This window comes from Schistocerca cancellata, chromosome 8, assembly GCF_023864275.1.
Source record: "Schistocerca cancellata isolate TAMUIC-IGC-003103 chromosome 8, iqSchCanc2.1, whole genome shotgun sequence".
NCBI lineage: Eukaryota > Metazoa > Arthropoda > Insecta > Orthoptera > Acrididae > Schistocerca > Schistocerca cancellata.
Genome location: NC_064633.1, coordinates 132032243 through 132049283, shown reverse-complemented (window position 1 = coordinate 132049283; position 17041 = coordinate 132032243). Strand labels below are relative to the sequence as shown.

The 17041-nt window shown below is 38.0% G+C and overlaps 2 protein-coding genes across 5 annotated transcripts in view; one reads left to right on the top strand and one right to left on the bottom strand.

The window, feature by feature from the left end:
• The window catches only part of LOC126094822 (G kinase-anchoring protein 1-like), a 72358-nt gene extending 63652 nt beyond the window's left edge, over nucleotides 1-8706 (bottom strand). Inside the window, exon 1 of the mRNA XM_049909402.1 lies at nucleotides 8386-8706. Coding sequence (XP_049765359.1) covers nucleotides 8386-8556 — 171 coding nt within the window. The 5' untranslated portion in view covers nucleotides 8557-8706. The remainder of the gene's footprint in view (nucleotides 1-8385) is intronic.
• A 73-nt stretch (nucleotides 8707-8779) lies between these two features.
• The window catches only part of LOC126094821 (mucin-17-like), a 59361-nt gene continuing 51099 nt past the window's right edge, over nucleotides 8780-17041 (top strand). Inside the window, exon 1 of one of the 4 annotated variants that reach the window (XM_049909399.1) lies at nucleotides 8780-8844. Coding sequence is in view for 1 of the 4 variants with exons in the window: in XM_049909398.1 (XP_049765355.1) it covers nucleotides 13256-13257 (2 nt within the window). In the remaining 3 variants the exon portion in view is untranslated. Of the gene's footprint in view, nucleotides 8845-13185; nucleotides 13258-17041 lie in introns of those variants that run through there. The other 3 variants (XM_049909401.1, XM_049909400.1, XM_049909398.1) reach the window with 3 other exon arrangements.

Sequence of the window (17041 nt, the reverse complement as noted above, 5' to 3'; positions counted from 1 at the left end):
TGCTAAGAACAAGAGGAAGAAGAGCAGGAGGAGGAAAAGCCTTAATTACTTCTTGGTGACAGTTAATGTGGACCGAGCTGGCTTCTACTCAGAAGCCTATGCTGTGCAGATGATAACACCTGTAAGGAACACCCTGCAAGCATTGTTTTGTGGGAAACAAATGTGGATGGGCTGCTCATCAAACCGCACAGCAGACAGTGCAATGAGAAGTGTGCGCAACCCTCTAAATGTATTGCACAAAGACAAACTGACTTTTAAATGGCAAAACTCATCTCAGGACTGGGCTGACAGATTATCAGAATATGAATGGGCAATGTTGATCACAGGCTTTTAGATTGACAAGTACAATGGGCTGGACTACGAGGCACCAGGCAACGGCTTTCGGCACACCCACTTCCTTCTTTGCTCTCAGCTCTCAATTTGCTGCAAGAATACTGGCTAAATAAACATTATGACAAACCTTAGCAGCCCAACTTCTTCTACTAGTTTTCATTTATGGAGAATAAACTGAAGAACTTAAAGATCAGAGAATGGATTAGTGGAGTTGGAGTCGAAAAGATCTAATGGGTTACTGCAAGATTATCATAAGGAGCACAAAATGACAACCAAACAGAATAAAATCAAGACATTTGTCTCATAGCAGAGAACGAAAGCAGGTAGAAAATTAACATATGAGATTTACTGTAAATAAGATAAGTAAATAACATATTATACATATTGACAGAAGTTCAATAAGATTAGCAAGACTTGTTTCCAGATTAAACAAGTATTGCATGGAAACTAATCAAAGCTATGCATAAATATGCTCAAACTATAATATATGTCATTACAGATGCCTAATAAGAAAGAAATTTGCAAAGTATATACAAAATGTCTGAAATAAACAATTCCCCAAAAACTAGAGAGAAATGCTACAACTGTTCAGTTTCATAAGGAAGGAGACCAAGAAGACATGAAACTATACACCTATCAGCTTCCTCTCTTTAATGTAGATACATCTAACAAATTTATCAGCATCTTTACATTTTCTTGCCCCATTCTAGTTGCAGTATAAATGTGTGCTTTATCTCCTTACTTTTATATGCAAATATGATGTGTAATTTATCTGAAGTAGGACTGGCTTGTACAGCCGAGCATATTAACCTGCTACTTCTGTCAGGCTCCAGCACACATCCGCGTCGCAGATTAATGAAGAAGATTGATGAACTGGACAGCCTGGCTGTGGTTTTTGGACAGCTTTCCATATCCAGCACCCATCCGCGTCACAGATTAATAATGAAGACTGACAAATTGGACAGCCTGGCTGTGGATTTTGGGCAGCTTTCCATATCCAGCTAAGTAAATATCGGGGTGGAACCCATGTTCCACCTCAGTTACATGGTACACAAACATTTAACAATGTTTTCACACTTGAACGTGTCATTTATTCTAGACACAGACAATTGGAGTAAACAAATTCTGTTCCGAGGAAAGCGATGGTGTCAGGAAGGACGTCCAGCCACCAACTATCGCTAACATTGTTAGAGATAATGTGGAGAAATGAGAAATGGCAAAGAAGAAAAGTAATTTATTTGAAGTATTGAACAGTATTGCACAAATTGTATGACACCAAGGTTTTAAACAGAGAAAACATTAAATTTCAAACAGGCAACAGAACAAGTCAGTTTGAGCAATGACTACAATACAATAGAATGCTTGCGTGATGTTAATGAAGCAACAGGACTGAGAAATGAGTTTTACAGTAATATTCAATTCAGGATTCACAGAATCTGAGCAACCTTTGACTGAATCTCAGCAAAATATGTACTAATAGACTTTGTGAATAAAATCTCAACCTATTTTAATTTGTTGGATATATACACAAATGCTACTACTTCCATTACAATTCAATGAGGTGCTATGAAATTAGAACTGAAAGACGAGTCAGACAAATAAATTCCAAATCACCAGAATTATTCTTAGCAGATCTAGATGAAGTTATCAGGTCACTAGACTGGTTAAAAACGAGAATGAACAGGTCATACGTATTAATGAAACATACATGAACCACATTTATTTTGGTGAGAAAAATGTACAACTCGACGGCGGTGGCCAGTTATCATGTGCTATACACCACTTCTCTTTGACTGTGTGCTGGTATGCAAATAAAATGGATGAAAACAGGTTTCGCAGAGTTCTCTCCACAGTAACTAGAAGTTCTGAAATGATGGTCAGCTACATTACTATCAACTCAGAGAAGAGACGCAGCTATCTGTTTCCGACTGTGCACGCTTTGATGTGATGTCGTCCCTGCCGGCACTGTGAGTTGTTCTACATTGCTCACAGCTCCAGATCAATATTTTTCTTTGCAAGCATAGAATATGAGGAGTTTATTATGAGTGGTTGCATCAACAGCTCAATGCACCAATGACTGGTAATTTGTTGGTAAGGGTTCAATTCCTGCTGCTATTAACTTTTTACTGCATTTTATGTTATTCCTCACAATGTTGAACAATTAATTAACTATAGCTGCGCAGGGTAGCCGCGCGGTCTGAGGCGCCTTGTCATGGTCTGTGCGGCTCCCCTGTCGGAGCTCCAAGTCCTCCCTCTGGCGCGCGCGCGCGCGTGTGCGTGTGTGTGTGTGTGTGTGTGTGTGTGTGTGTGTAAGTTAGTTTAAGTTAGATTAAGTAGTGAGTAGGCTTAGGGACTGATGACTTCAGTAGTTTGGACCTACAAGACCTTAGTAAAAATTTTCAAAAATTAGTATAAAATAGCACTTAGCAGCTCCATCAGTCAAACAAATCAGTAACAGCTTGCACAGTATGTGCTTGAGCACTGTCCTGCAAAATGATGGTCAGGTACTGCAGAAACTGTCATCCCTTCTGGCTCTAAGCTGGTCGTAGGTTGTGTTCCAAAAATGAACTGCATAGAGACAGAAGTGATGCAAACTGCTACTGATTTGTTTGACTGATGGGGCTGCTAAGTGCTATACCACCTACTGCACTCCCCTGAATTAAGCCCTCATGAGTTCAACTCAATTTCTAACCTGAAGGAAACACTTCACGGCATTCGCTTCAGAACTGCCACAAATTCGTCAGGCAATAGACCACGCTGCTCGAACTGTCAACAAAACTGGCATTGCTAAGAGTATCCTACAGCTTCCACATTGCTGGCAACAGGTTACACACAATGCTGCTGACTACTTTTAAGGTCAGTAAAACTTTGATACACATATCTATTTTGTATGAGCTGTAAATAAATAATAGCTGCTATTAAAGTTCCAACACTCTTATATATCTTAACTGATCAAGTTTGAAAGTAGGCTCAAAATGAATTACAATGAGACAAAGATAATGTACAACCAACATACCAAATAGCACAAATTAACAATGAAATCAAAGATTCAGTTAACAATTTCTGTATTTTATCAGGTAGATGAAGAGAATGGCTGAATGAAAACTGAAAGGAAAAAACTAAAGAGAAAAATGGTTTGGAGTGCCGTTTTGGCCCAATTAGGGTTACCAAAACTAAATCACCAATGAGCCTGAAAAAGTAGTTTATTTTCAATAAATGTAACTAGTTTCAACTTACCACAGGGGAACATGGAATTTTAATGTGTAATCAAAATAAAAACTCAGAATTAATCCTCAGATGAGATTAATGTTGAAAATTACTTGAAAAGACAGGGAACAGACTGGAGTGGTAAATGTAATCATAACTGCAAAGAAAATTAAGTGGATGCAGGTGGAAGATGAAGTCACGCAACTGCATAACTGATGGGTTCTATGGATTTGAACAGATAAGGAAAGTGTAAGCAGGTATTGTAATGGAATGCACATAAGCTATGTTAGAAAACATGCAGGAGGTGACCTTTAATCAACAGTAGGAGACAAATGGTTGAAAATGAAATAATACAGTATGTATCACATATTGAACACAGGTGGTAAATCTGCAGTTCATACACAGACATAAAAATTCATAATACAAATGAATCAGTGACTGCAGAAACATCAATGTTTCTATATTTTATGTGAAACCAAAACAACTATATCTCTTTTCAAAATCTTATGAATATAAACACATTAATACACACACACACACACACACACACACACACACACACACACACACACACACACACAGGGTGTTACAAAAAGGTACGGCCAAACTTTCAGGAAACATTCCTCACACACAAATAAAGAAAAGATGTTATGTGGACATGTGTTCAGAAACGCTTAATTTCCATGTTAGAGCTCATTTTAGTTTCGTCTGTATGTACTGTACTTCCTCGATCCACCACCAGTTGGCCCAACTCAAGGAAGGTAATGTTGACTTCGGTGCTTGTGTTGACATGCGACTCATTGCTCTACAGTACTAGCATCAAGCACATCAGTACGTAGCATCAACAGGTTAGTGTTCATCACGAACGTGGTTTTGCAGTCAGTGCAATGTTTACAAATGCGGAGTTGGCAGATGCCCATTTGATGTATGGATTAGCACAGGGCAATAGCCGTGGCGCGGTACGTTTGTATCGAGACAGATTTCCAGAATGAAGGTGTCCCGACAGGAAGACGTTCGAAGCAATTGATCGGCGTCTTAGGGAGCACAGAACATTCCAGCCTATGACTCGCGACTGGGGAAGACCTAGAACGACGAGGACACCTGCAATGGACGAGGCAATTCTTCGTGCAGTTGACGATAAGCCTAATGTCAGCGTCAGAGAAGTTGCTGCTGGACAAGGTAACGTTGACCACGTCACTGTATGGAGAGTGCTACTGGAGAACCAGTTGTTTCCGTACCATGTACAGCGTGTGCAGGCACTGTCAGCAGCTGATTGGCCTCCACGGGTACACTTCTGCGAATGGTTCATCCAACAATGTGTCAGTCCTCATTTCAGTGCAAATGTTCTCTTTACGGATGAGGTTTCATTCCAACGTGATGAAATTGTAAATTTTCACAATCAACATGTGCGGGCCAACGAGAATCCACACGCAATTGTGCAATCACGTCATCAACACAGATTTTCTGTGAACGTTTGGGCAGGCATTGTTGGTGATGTCTTGATTGGGTCTCACGTTCTTCCACCTACGCTCAATGGAGCACATTATCATGATTTCATACGGAATACTCTACATGTGCTGCTAGAACGTGTGCCTTTACAAGTATGACACAACATGTGGTTCATGCACGATGGAGCTCCTGCACATTTCAATCGAAGTGTTCGTACACTTCTCAACAACAGATTCGGTGACTGATGGAATGGTAGAGGCGGACCAATTCCATGGCCTCCATGCTCTCCTGACCTCAACTCTCTTGACTTTCATTTATGGGGGCAGTTGAAAGCTCTTGTCTATGCAACCCCAGTACCAAATGTAGAGACTCTTCGTGCTCGTATTGTGGATGGCTGTGATACAATACACCATTATCCAGGGCTGCATCAGCATATCAGGGATTCCATGTGACGGAGGGTGGATGCATGTATCCTCGCTAACGGAGGACATTTTGAACATTGGAACATTTCCTGTAACAAAATGTTTGAAGTCACGCTGGTACGTTCTGTTGCTGTGTGTTTCCATTCCATGATTAATGTGATTTGAAGAGAAGTAATAAAATGAGCTCTAACATGGAAAGTAAGCGTTTCCGGACACATGTCCGCATAACTTATTTTCTTTCTTTGTGTGTGAGGAATGTTTCCTGAAAGTTTGGCAGTACCTTTTTGTAATTTTTGTAACACCCTGTGTGTATTATATATAGCCCTGGACAATGGCGTATTGTATCACAGCCGTCCAATAAATATATATATAATAGAGGGAAACATTCCACGTGCGAAAAATATATCTAAAAACAAAGATGATGTGACTTAATAAACGAAAGCGCTCGCAGGTTGATAGACACACAAACAAACACAAACATACACACAAAATTCAAGCTTTCGCAACCAACGGTTGCTTCATCAGGAAAGAGGGAAGGAGAGGGAAAGACGAAAGGATGTGGGTTTTAAGGGAGAGGGTAAGGAGTCATTCCAATCCTGGGAGTGGAAAGACTTACCCTATTGGGAAAAAAGGACAGGTATACACTCGCGCGCACACACACACGTATCCATCCGCACATACACAGACACAAGCAGAAATGTCTGCTTGTGTCTGTGTATGTGCGGATAAATACGTGTGTGTGTGCGCGAGTGTATACCTGTCCTTTTTTCCCCCTAAGGTAAGTCTTTCCGCTCCCAGGATTGGAATGACTCCTTACCCTCTCCCTTAAAACCCACATCCTTTCGTCTTTCCCTCTCCTTCCCTCTTTCCTGATGAAGCAACCGTTGGTTGCGAAAGCTTGAATTTTGTGTGTATTTTTGTGTGTCTATCGATCTGCCAGCGCTTTTATTTGGTAAGTCACATCATCTTTGTTTTTAGATATATGTCATTGTCTATCACACTACAAGTCAAAGCTGGCCAATTCAAACCAATGTTGCTAGGCTTTGTGATTATTTCTATAGTGGCACATAAATTGCTGTTTTATGACACCCTCCAAATAATTACTGAATTATTCAATGAGAGGTTAAAACAGTGGGGCACACTTGGACTCTAATTCCAATTGCTTGCCTTTTGTAGCCTGCACATTACTTGAGCATACCTTGTTAAGATTTCTACCCTACAAACTCCAAATGCCCCTCACAGCATTTTGGAACTAGCATTTCTGGGATAATAGTTAATGCATGAAGTTCAGTTTCTGCCCAGTGTTTACTGAGATAGAAGACTATTGTCTTGCCAATTCCAGCAGGATGAAATTACTTAGTGGAGCTATATCTGCTGAAAGAACAATGAAAGAACTTGTAAAGCTTCTTGGGACTCCGTGACGTAGGACAGCATATGGTTAGACTCCTGTTATTTAAAAACAAGATATGACAGTTGCAAGATTACACTTTAAGGACAGGGCTTTTGCTACCTCTGAATGTAACCTTCTAGTGTAAATTATTCTGCCAGATAATCATGCCTAATATTCTAGTAAAGAACAGTTACGCCATAAGACATGAATGGCTGGAAGCCCCGGAAATGGTCCGCCTAATTGGTAAGTTTTTCCCTATCCCCTGTGCCAGCAGGCACCTTTCCTTCATGGAGTATAAGAGCTCTGTGCTTCAATATATATCTGTTACATGTAGGCAACTGTAATGGTGTGTGTAGTGTAGTGCCATATTCATGTTGGAGATGATGAGAAAAGGCAGAGGGTGAATCACGGTGCTGCATTTAGCCTACTCCCCTCAAAAAGCATCAAGGTGGCCACCGTACTTAACAGCCTCATCTAACAGATATATCGCCAGCAACAGTGACACATGTTCTCACTTCATGAAAGACGGTGGAGAGGTTTGGAACTGAATCCAGGAGACTGATGCAAAGACTGGTGATAAGGGACATTACACCACCACCACTCCTGTCCCTACTGCCATAAAGGCAAAAGGAAAAGTAACAACAGCATGTAGCATACTCAGATGGACACACGTCCCACTCCTGCCAATGCCCAATGGTGCTTAACTTCGGTTATCTGGTGGGAACCAGTGTGTCCACCTCGGCTAAACTGCTGACATATTCCAGTAACATTAGTTTAGAAGTGGATCATCTGTACTCCTACTGAAATGAAAATTAGTGCTTAACACATGTGAGGCCCAGATTATCAACTCTTGAGTTATAGACACTTTCTTGCTTATATTATTCAGTGAACAGAATGGTTGAGCTTTTCTTCCCCCTCTTCCTGTATTAGCCCTAATACTGAATCTTTGTACTCCAAATTGTTTCGAATACATTTTACCCAGAAAGTTTGATTAAGCTCCTCATTGTTTTGACCCATGAAGAAACTCTCCAAGGCGATTAGCATCAAACACTCAATGCAATTGTTCCATCAGGTTTACAGGCACATCACACTGTATTACATGCACCACTGCTGGGTGGAGATCGGTAGGCTGTGTACAATGTGAATGATAGGGTGAGAGATGAATTACAAGTTTCATTATCTTATGGCCATAAATAGCATTTCAAGACTGAGTAGTACAATGTGTATCTGGCACAGAAATCGAAAATTGACTCGTAAATGACTTTTTCTTTAATGTTACGCCTGTAGTGAATATCGCAAACTAATTTCTCACACATGCAATTCACACATCTGACCCGCTCTTTATACTATTTGGTTGATTTTAGTTATACCATGGTATGAGCGATATTTCATAACATGGCAGCAAATGGTATCACAATAGAAAACTCTAGGATACTGGCTTCTTTTAATATAATGTTTTATCTTTAAATGAATATCACGATAAATGCATGGCAATCTATGCATGAAATAATAGTTATGGAAATGTATTACCTTTTCGCTGTAGAAATAACAATGCTGATACAATAAAAATTATTGAATGATTACCTTTCCATTTTCTTGTTTCTTATTTTTCTTTTTCTGATTTGTATCCGACTTTTGGGTGCCCGAAGCTGACTTTTTATTGTCAGTCTTTTTCTTCTGTTGACTCTTCTTCGGATAATCATCTTCGCCTTCAACAGTAAGAACAGCAAATCGTGAAGCAACTGCGGTCGCCATGGTGTATCAAGTAACAAATCAGACTCAGTTTTAAAAGGGTTAAATTTCTCAGCAATGTAAGTACACTTATGAGAAACACAAGCAAACAACACTTCAATGAAACTTGCGCCTCGAGCTGTCACAACAAGCGCAACACAGGTCGCACCACTACACGATTATCGTTACTGTTTTTTTCCTAGGGCATTATGGGTAGGCTTCTGTAACCTACAATGCATTGTGGGTAAAGGAATATGTCCACCAACTTGTAAAGCGGTGTATTAGATACGAAGCGCGCGTGTGTGTCAGTGTGTAAGTTCGTTTTGTTGTTATATTTGTGTGCTGCCAGAGAATTAGAGCTTGGTGTGATGTCTGAGTATCATTTAAACCCTTGAATAATTTTTGATTGTGTCGGAAGTAACACAATATTATTAGCGTCACTGCCAGAGAACGGATACAATTTTTGTATGTAAATAATGTGTGTTTGCGCCAAAGATGTGCGGCAGGCTTAAATTGTGTGTCACCTGTGTGAAGCGAGCGTCAGTGCTAAGTTAAGGAAATTAAGTAATTTCATACGTAACGTAGCTATTTTGTTTGTGGTAAACGTCATATTTTTTTTGTTTTCTGAGACGTAATGGGAAGCTCACCACAGTCGGTTTAGCACCAGTAACACATCTGCGTCATCTTATGCCCTGAAAATCTGTGTGACTTTTCTTGAGACTTCTCTATGAGTACCATGATACATCATTGAAATGTTTGCTGATTACTTTATGTGGTATCAGGTTTGCACATTTTGTGCTTCAGTGATAGGGTAGATTAACGCTGCAGATAGTTGCTTTCTCATGTTTTGGATAATCAACTGCATCATGTTAACGCCTTTCATTTGCAACTACAGTTTGTTCTTTGCAATTTATTGTGGGGATCGCACAGACAACTTGATGTCAATATTTGCTATTTTAAATGTATTTCACATCATATCAAATACTGTATGCAGTTATTGCACCTGCCATTTCTTGCCTGGTAATGCCACAGACTTGTATTAAGAGAGAAACGAATGTAGAATATTCTTATGTCACCAGTCCATGTTTTACCACTGGTAGGCATACCCATGAAAGGAAAAAAAAATTGCGTAAAATATGCTCATCACAACATTTTATGTTTCAGAACCACATAATAATGTGTACTTGTTTACTTCTCCTGGGCCGAGAAAGTAGACAATGCACTATAATATAGGACAAATATGTGATGGTCTAGGAATGGTTAATTTGCCTACAAAATATTCATTTGCCTCTACATTATAGTTTGACAACTGTATTGACAACTTTAATCACTAAGGAAATAAATTTTTCAGGAGTGAGTGGGTATGGTTACGAGTTGCATATTTAACTATTGCCCATCTGAGTTGTTCACTGTGACAGACGATATTTTTTTGTGTGAAATTGTATGCTAACTGCTATACAGAACCTCAGATACAATATTGACCCATACTGCAATAAAACCCATTGTACTATACCCCAGTTTGTGTGACAATAAAGTATGTATGTAAAACACAAGCTATTTCTGTAGGTTGTTGAAGACTTTGATTCATACTACTTCTGAATATTTCATAGTTCACACAGTTCGGTATGATTGTATAAAGATGTGTGTGTGACAATGCCTCTTCATTAAGTAAATTCATTTGTATGTATTGCATGCTCCCCCAGTAGCCTACTGAACTTTTTTCTTGAAATTAATAAAAATTAAGTAGCAATCTTGAGTGAATAAACACATTTAGGCTATTTAAAAATTGTGACCAGTTTGAATCTGTTTAAGACCATCTTCAGAATGTACTGCAAAGGTGATAGGCAGAGACGGTGACTCGGACCAGTAACCAGCACTGTGTATTCGAGACATGGATGTCAACTCCTGCTGTTGATGGTCTAAATCAGATTGAAACCAGTTGCCACTTTTAAATAAATCTGTTTATGTAATCAAGACTGCTTTTCATCTCTTTATTAAATATTGTTTGTATGTCACTGCTTTTTTAATTATGATTAAAAATATAGCTTTTTATTTAAGTTGTGGTGTAACATATTATTAATACACAAATCATGTGGAATTCATTTAAGCTGCTCAATAACTGTCTTTTGTAAGGGTAGTGATATTGCATCAGTTAGGCTATGTGGCATCAGTATATTACTTCAAATTTAATTTTTTTTAAATAAATAAAGACACTAAGAGCAGTTATTAAATGTGATTATTTACCGTTATTGTTATTGTTGTGGTCTTAAGTCTGAAGACTGGTTTGATTCAGCTCTGTACACTAATTTATCATGTGAAAGCCTCATCATCTCCAAATATCTACTGCTCGCTGTATTCATGCCGTAGTCTCTTTATTATTAAGACAGCTCTATTCACAAAATATTCCCAGTTATCATGAACTCATTCTGGAAATGTATTTCCTTTACTATTAGGTTAATTTGTATTGTAATGATCTGGATTAGTTGATCAGTAAACCATACAGGGTGTTCCTGTAAGAGTGTGCAAAAATATAACAGAACATAGAGAAGGCTCCATGAACAATTTGAGGTAGGGAACCTGGGTTTGGAAAAGCCAGCTTAAGGAGATATGGAAATAAACTTATCTACTGTTTTGTCTAGCATTGCTGTTTTCCAGCTTATTTCCATCTAACATGCATACAAGTTTACTCGTACTGTGCTGTTTATTTACATGTACATTCCTTATTTTCTACAAGGAACAGCGAGGACAAGCCTGATTATTGGGAAGTCATGATGCAGATCTTGTTTACTTTACTTGTCCATAAGGTGGCTCTGTTGTATCATATTTACATTGTCCCATGACAGAATGTGCTATGAATCAATGACAAACCCATGTTTGTTGCAATGCTCTTGCTGCTGAAAGGCTGTGCAGGGAATGATTTCCTATCGGGCATCATCCGCCACGACGAGTGTTTATGTCTCTCAATTGACAAATATGGGTCACTGGTTCATTAGGAAGGAGAAACGAGGGACCCGGCAATTAGAAGACCACATGAGGGATGTTTGTCAGAGTGCGTCAGAATCTTGTTCACTGATGTCATGCTCGCATTGAGGTTTCAGCACATTTTTTAAGATACAGCACAGACGGTATGTTAATTGTGTCAGTGATGGTATTAGCAGTTAACTGCAACTAATGTAAATAAAAAGGTACACAGTCATGTGGTTTTAGTTCTATTATCTTCTTAAGCTGAATTCTCCGACCCCAGGTTCCCTGTCTCAAATTGCTCATTTGAGCATCCTTTATGTCCTGTTAAATCTTTGCACACTCTTACAGAAACACCCTGTATATAAAGAAGTAATTTCAATGTGATTTTCTCAAAAGAAGAAAAAAAGAGAGAGATCCTATTCCAAAGGAGACCAATGTTGGCGACACTTTTCTTAACTGTATTGATCCACCTCCTCCTTGGCTAACAAACATGTCTTTTGCCGTTTATAGTCATTTCAAGGAATTCCTTGTCTATCCTAGTTTCTTCTATCTGTTTCTCATGACGATACCCTCCTAATCTAGATTAATGGAGCTTTTCCAGTACACTTTAACACATACATCCATTCTGTTTTGAGTCGTTACCATATCCTTCTTTATTCGCCTCAGCAAACTTCATTTCGGCAGCTTGGATTTCATTATTCTCTCTTTCAGTGCACAGGTCTCCAGTGACTAAGGCTGGTTTGATTTGCCTTTTGTGGTATATGGTTGTCCCAAAGGAGGCACCTTTCTTGGTTGTAAAACTGGGCAGCTTTGTGTGTACAGTTCAGAAGTTCAGTTCACATTTCTCAGAAATGCATAATTAGTAGCAAAGTGTTGAGCTATCCAAACAACTGGTATATTAGTAATTAATTAATAGTACCCCTTTTTTAAATACACAGCTGAGTTTCACCCATTCACCAAGAATTTAAAACATAAAAAAAGAGAAGTGAAATATAAATAGGTAGGCCCTAACAGAAATAGGCTTATATAGGTCTAGCTGTGGGTCTCTTCTTCATACTCCATATCTCCACCCCCCCCCCCCCCCCTCTCTCTGCTCCTCAACTCGGATCTGAATCATTTTCCCTTGGGCCATATTATTTCTGTCTCCTTACCACATATTTTCCTAGTTCCTGTTTTTGTCTTGTAATTAGTAATGGAGGAGTGATTTAAAAAGGCATTTAGTCCTGGTGTTTGTTTTGTATACATACAATTTTTGTGCTATTTGCAATGTACATGAGTCCTTATTTGCTAGTTTTCTGATACAACTTGATGACTTTTGTGACATTCTTGTTAACAAAAAAATGTAATTTCTTTGCAAACAGGTTACACAAACTTCATATTAACCTGTCTGTTTTAAATCTGTTTTATTTGTTTACACAGAATTGAACTGACTGAACTCAGAAAACATTAGAGATGTACTGGTGATATTTGTGTTGATGCAAGATAGTTTGGCAGAAACTTTTAAAGCATTGTGCTTTGCATTTTCTTCTTTCTTTCACACATTACATTATAAAGACTGAAAAGGCAATTGTAATCACAGTGACTCACCACACCTCTAGGGACTCAGTTTTGCTGAAGGTCTATGGGAAATAAATCCCAAAGATAATTTGTGAAAAATAAATAAAACAATTCAATTTCTTTTGTTGGCAGCTCCACAGGAGTAAGGCAGCTTAAACATCTTCTGCCCCCACTTCTCAATTCAACTAGTGCCAAAGAAAACATGTGCGTACAATAAAACTTTTAATTTATTGAGACCAATAAGGTAACAAAATCAGACCTGATTTACCTTAATATGAATTAATTTTAATGAAAATTCATGTTTTGACCATGGAACAGGTTTTGTGTGCCTAATTTTGAAGTTTTAAGGAAGGGCTAAATATTCACTGGTGGCAAATTAAGTGAAATGCTGCACATGAAGTGTGCTTCTTGTGTGTTATCTCTAAAAATATTTATAGTGTGATAGCGAAGAGACTGGAAGTTTGGAAAGAAATTGAGACTGTAACGTTCAACAATTTGGTAATTGTGATGCAACGTAACTCATTTCGGAATTCAGAGTAAGTGATGATGCCTTTTCTAATCCAATAACAGTACCACTTTATCACATTTAAAATTCAGTGTTAGCATATGAAAGTTCCAGGATGCAACAGGTTATCTGCCATATTACATTCAGTGTAATCTACATTTCTTGACTGAAATTTGTCATCTACTCTGTCCGCCTAAATCTTTCCATGAAAGATCTGATTTCTCTTATGTTATTGTGATGGTGATTTCTCCCAGTGAATGTGAGAGTAAACAAAATATTATGGCATTTGGAGGAGTATATTGATTTAAAATGTCATGAAAGATCTAGCCACATGAAAAACATTGTTTTAATGATTGTCACCCGAGCTCATTTATCATATCTGTGACACTGTCTTCTGTATTTCATGACTAAACAAAACAAGCTGCCCTTTTTTTTAACAGTTTCAATGCCCTCTGACAATCGTGTCTGGTAAGGATCACAGACCACACCTCAATACTCCAGAAGAGGATAGACAACGGTAGTGTAGGCAGTCACTTAGTAGATTTATTGCACATTATAAGTGTTTTGCTTAAAAATCTCGTTGATGGTTTGCCTTCCTCACAACCTTCTCTAAGTGATAGTTCCAGTTTTAGTTGTTCATAACTTTTATCTCTAGTTTCTTACAGGGTTTTGCAGTACAATTCTTTATTTTGTCAAATAGTAAAAGGTTTGTACATTGCGTGTTTCTAGTGGTGAAAGAAAACTTTAATATTCAGGAAACATGTCTTTCCTGTCATTTGTTTACTTTACATTAACAAGCTTGTCTTCGCACTTCCTCAAATCTCTTAGCTGCAAATACTTAGATTAATATTGATGTTCAAGGTAGCACAAGAGATTGAAAAAAAATTTAGATGGCAGCCTGTCATCCCTTAATTTGACTTAATCAAGTTCAGATTATATTTTAAAATATCATTAGACTGAGTTTCACAGACATATAGTGCTACTGCGCATCATGTGTGATATAATCATAGCTTAATACTGTCATGACGACATCAATCCAGCACCCCTTTCCTCCCATATCACAGTGTGTTGCGCATCAGAACTGCAGTAAGTGTAGTTATTTATTATCGTGATTTTTGTTTTGCAGTTTCAAGTTATTCCTACTTACAATTATAATTATTCAACACATCTCACACTAGTACAAAATATCACTGTGTAATACTTGTCACAAGAAGATCTATATATTATAACTGAGAAAGAAAGATGATGAGACTTACCAAACCTCTATTATATTTATAACTGAGAAAGGTTTACATGTTTTGTTTCACATCAAATCACGATTCTTATGCATTAGACTGAAATGTAATTTATCACTGTCTGGTGACTGGATATAAGGCAGATGCCTTCCTTAAATAAGAGTGTAAAAACACGGTTCCACAAAATTGTGTACCAATATTCTTAATGTAAACTTGCTGTAGAATTCTTGAGCATATTTTAAGTTTGACTATCATAAGTGTGTATAAGAAAGAAAAACTTCTATTCACAAATCAAAAATTATTTAGAAAATATCACTAATGCGAAACTTAGCTTGCCCTTTTCTGGCACAGTATCCTGCAGACTATGAATGAAGAGCAACAGGCAGATTCCTAGATTTCTGGAAAGTGTTTGACACAGAGCCATTTGAAGACTGTTGACATAGGTCTGAGGATACAGAATAGGTACTCAGCTATTTGAGTGGCTTAAAGACTTTTTAAATAATGGAACTTGGTGTGCAGTAGTGCCCCAGGGAAGTGCGATATGAACTCTGTTGTTTCTTATGTATGTGAATAATTTGACAAATAGGGTGCGCAGCACTCTACAACTGTTTGCTGCTGCTGATGATGGTGTGGTGTATGGAAAAATGTTGGCATTGAATGGCTGTTGGGGGATACAGGATAACTTTGGTAGAATTTCTGTTTGGTGATGTGAATGACAACTTGCCCTAAATGTGAAAAATTGTAATCTGATTCAGATGAACAAGAAATACAGTCATGTAATGTTTGGTCATTGTGTCAGTGGTGTGCTGCTTGAACCAGTAATGTCCATTAAATTTTAGGCATAACAATGTAGACAGACATGAAATTTATTTAGTATTTTAAGATTGGTTCTAGGGAAAGTGAATGGTTGACTTTGGTTTATCAGAAGAATTCTAGGAAAGTGTAGCTCACTTATAAATGAGGTTACACACGTAACACATGTGAGAACCATCCTTGAGTACTACTGAAGTGTTTCATATACCCACCAATTTGAATTAGAGGAAGACATTAAAGAAATTCAGAAGTGTACTGCTAGATCTGTTACTAGTAGGTTTGATCAACATGTATGAGAGAAATGTTCCAGAAACTCAAATGGGAATGTCTGGAAGGACGACAATGTTCTTTTCACAAAACACTATTGAGGGAATTTACAGAACTGGCATTCGGGACAGACTGCAGAACAATTCTACTGCGCCAATGTACATCTCGCATAAGGGTTACCAAGACAAGAGAAGGGAAATCAGTGTATATAGAAACATATAGTAGGTCGTTTTTCACTTACTCCATTTGTAATGTCTCGGTGGTACAAGGTATTCTCCGCCATGCACCATATAGTAGCTTGTAGGGTATGTAAGTAGATAGTTTTTCCTGGCTGGCTAACAGTGTCACAGGAAGGGTGTATTATGCTATTTAGGAGGAGGAGGGGGGGGGGGGATTACTAGATCTGAAGGATGATTCATGATTCATCCAAAAGCTAGCAACATTCTCAGTCTTGTTCATATGGATTTCAATGCCACAACTGTTCAGTGAGTTGTTGTCTTTACTTTTTATGTTAATTACGTATCAAGAAGGTAGTTTATATTTAAAACCATTTGACCTCATGGATAAAAGTTTGGCATCTAAAGCATATCATACATTACAAGTGAAACCTAAGCTTTTCATACCTTCAGGCACCATTATCATCAGCGATAGAAACAGATGGTGAGGGTGGATGAAGGCCTTTCTAGAAATTTTGTTCCACATTTTAATGACACATTGTGCTAACTTGTAGAAATTTATAATACTTTTTACATAAATTTTTGGCAGTTCCCCTGGCCACAGCACCTCCAACAATAGCTTTAGTGGCAATATGTCATTTCCTTTCTCAAGACCTATGAAGACCAAATAACTGCTTACATTTCTTTCCATTCTCTTCTCCATGGTTTGTCTTAGGGTAAAGATATTATTTGCACATGACCTGCCTCTTCTAAAGCTATTTTGTTCTTCCACTTCATTTACAAACTTCTCTATTCTTGATTTTAAAATCCTCTCGTGCACCCTGCTAAATGAACTTATGCCATGATAATTGTTAGACACCTTCTTGCTTCCTTTTTTGTGTGTTTTTTCTATCTTAAAAAAAAAATCATTTATTTCTAGCATTCTTGTATGTGGAAAATGGAAAGCAAAACCATCACCCAAGAAAAAATATGAAAAATGTTAAGCGGTTTAA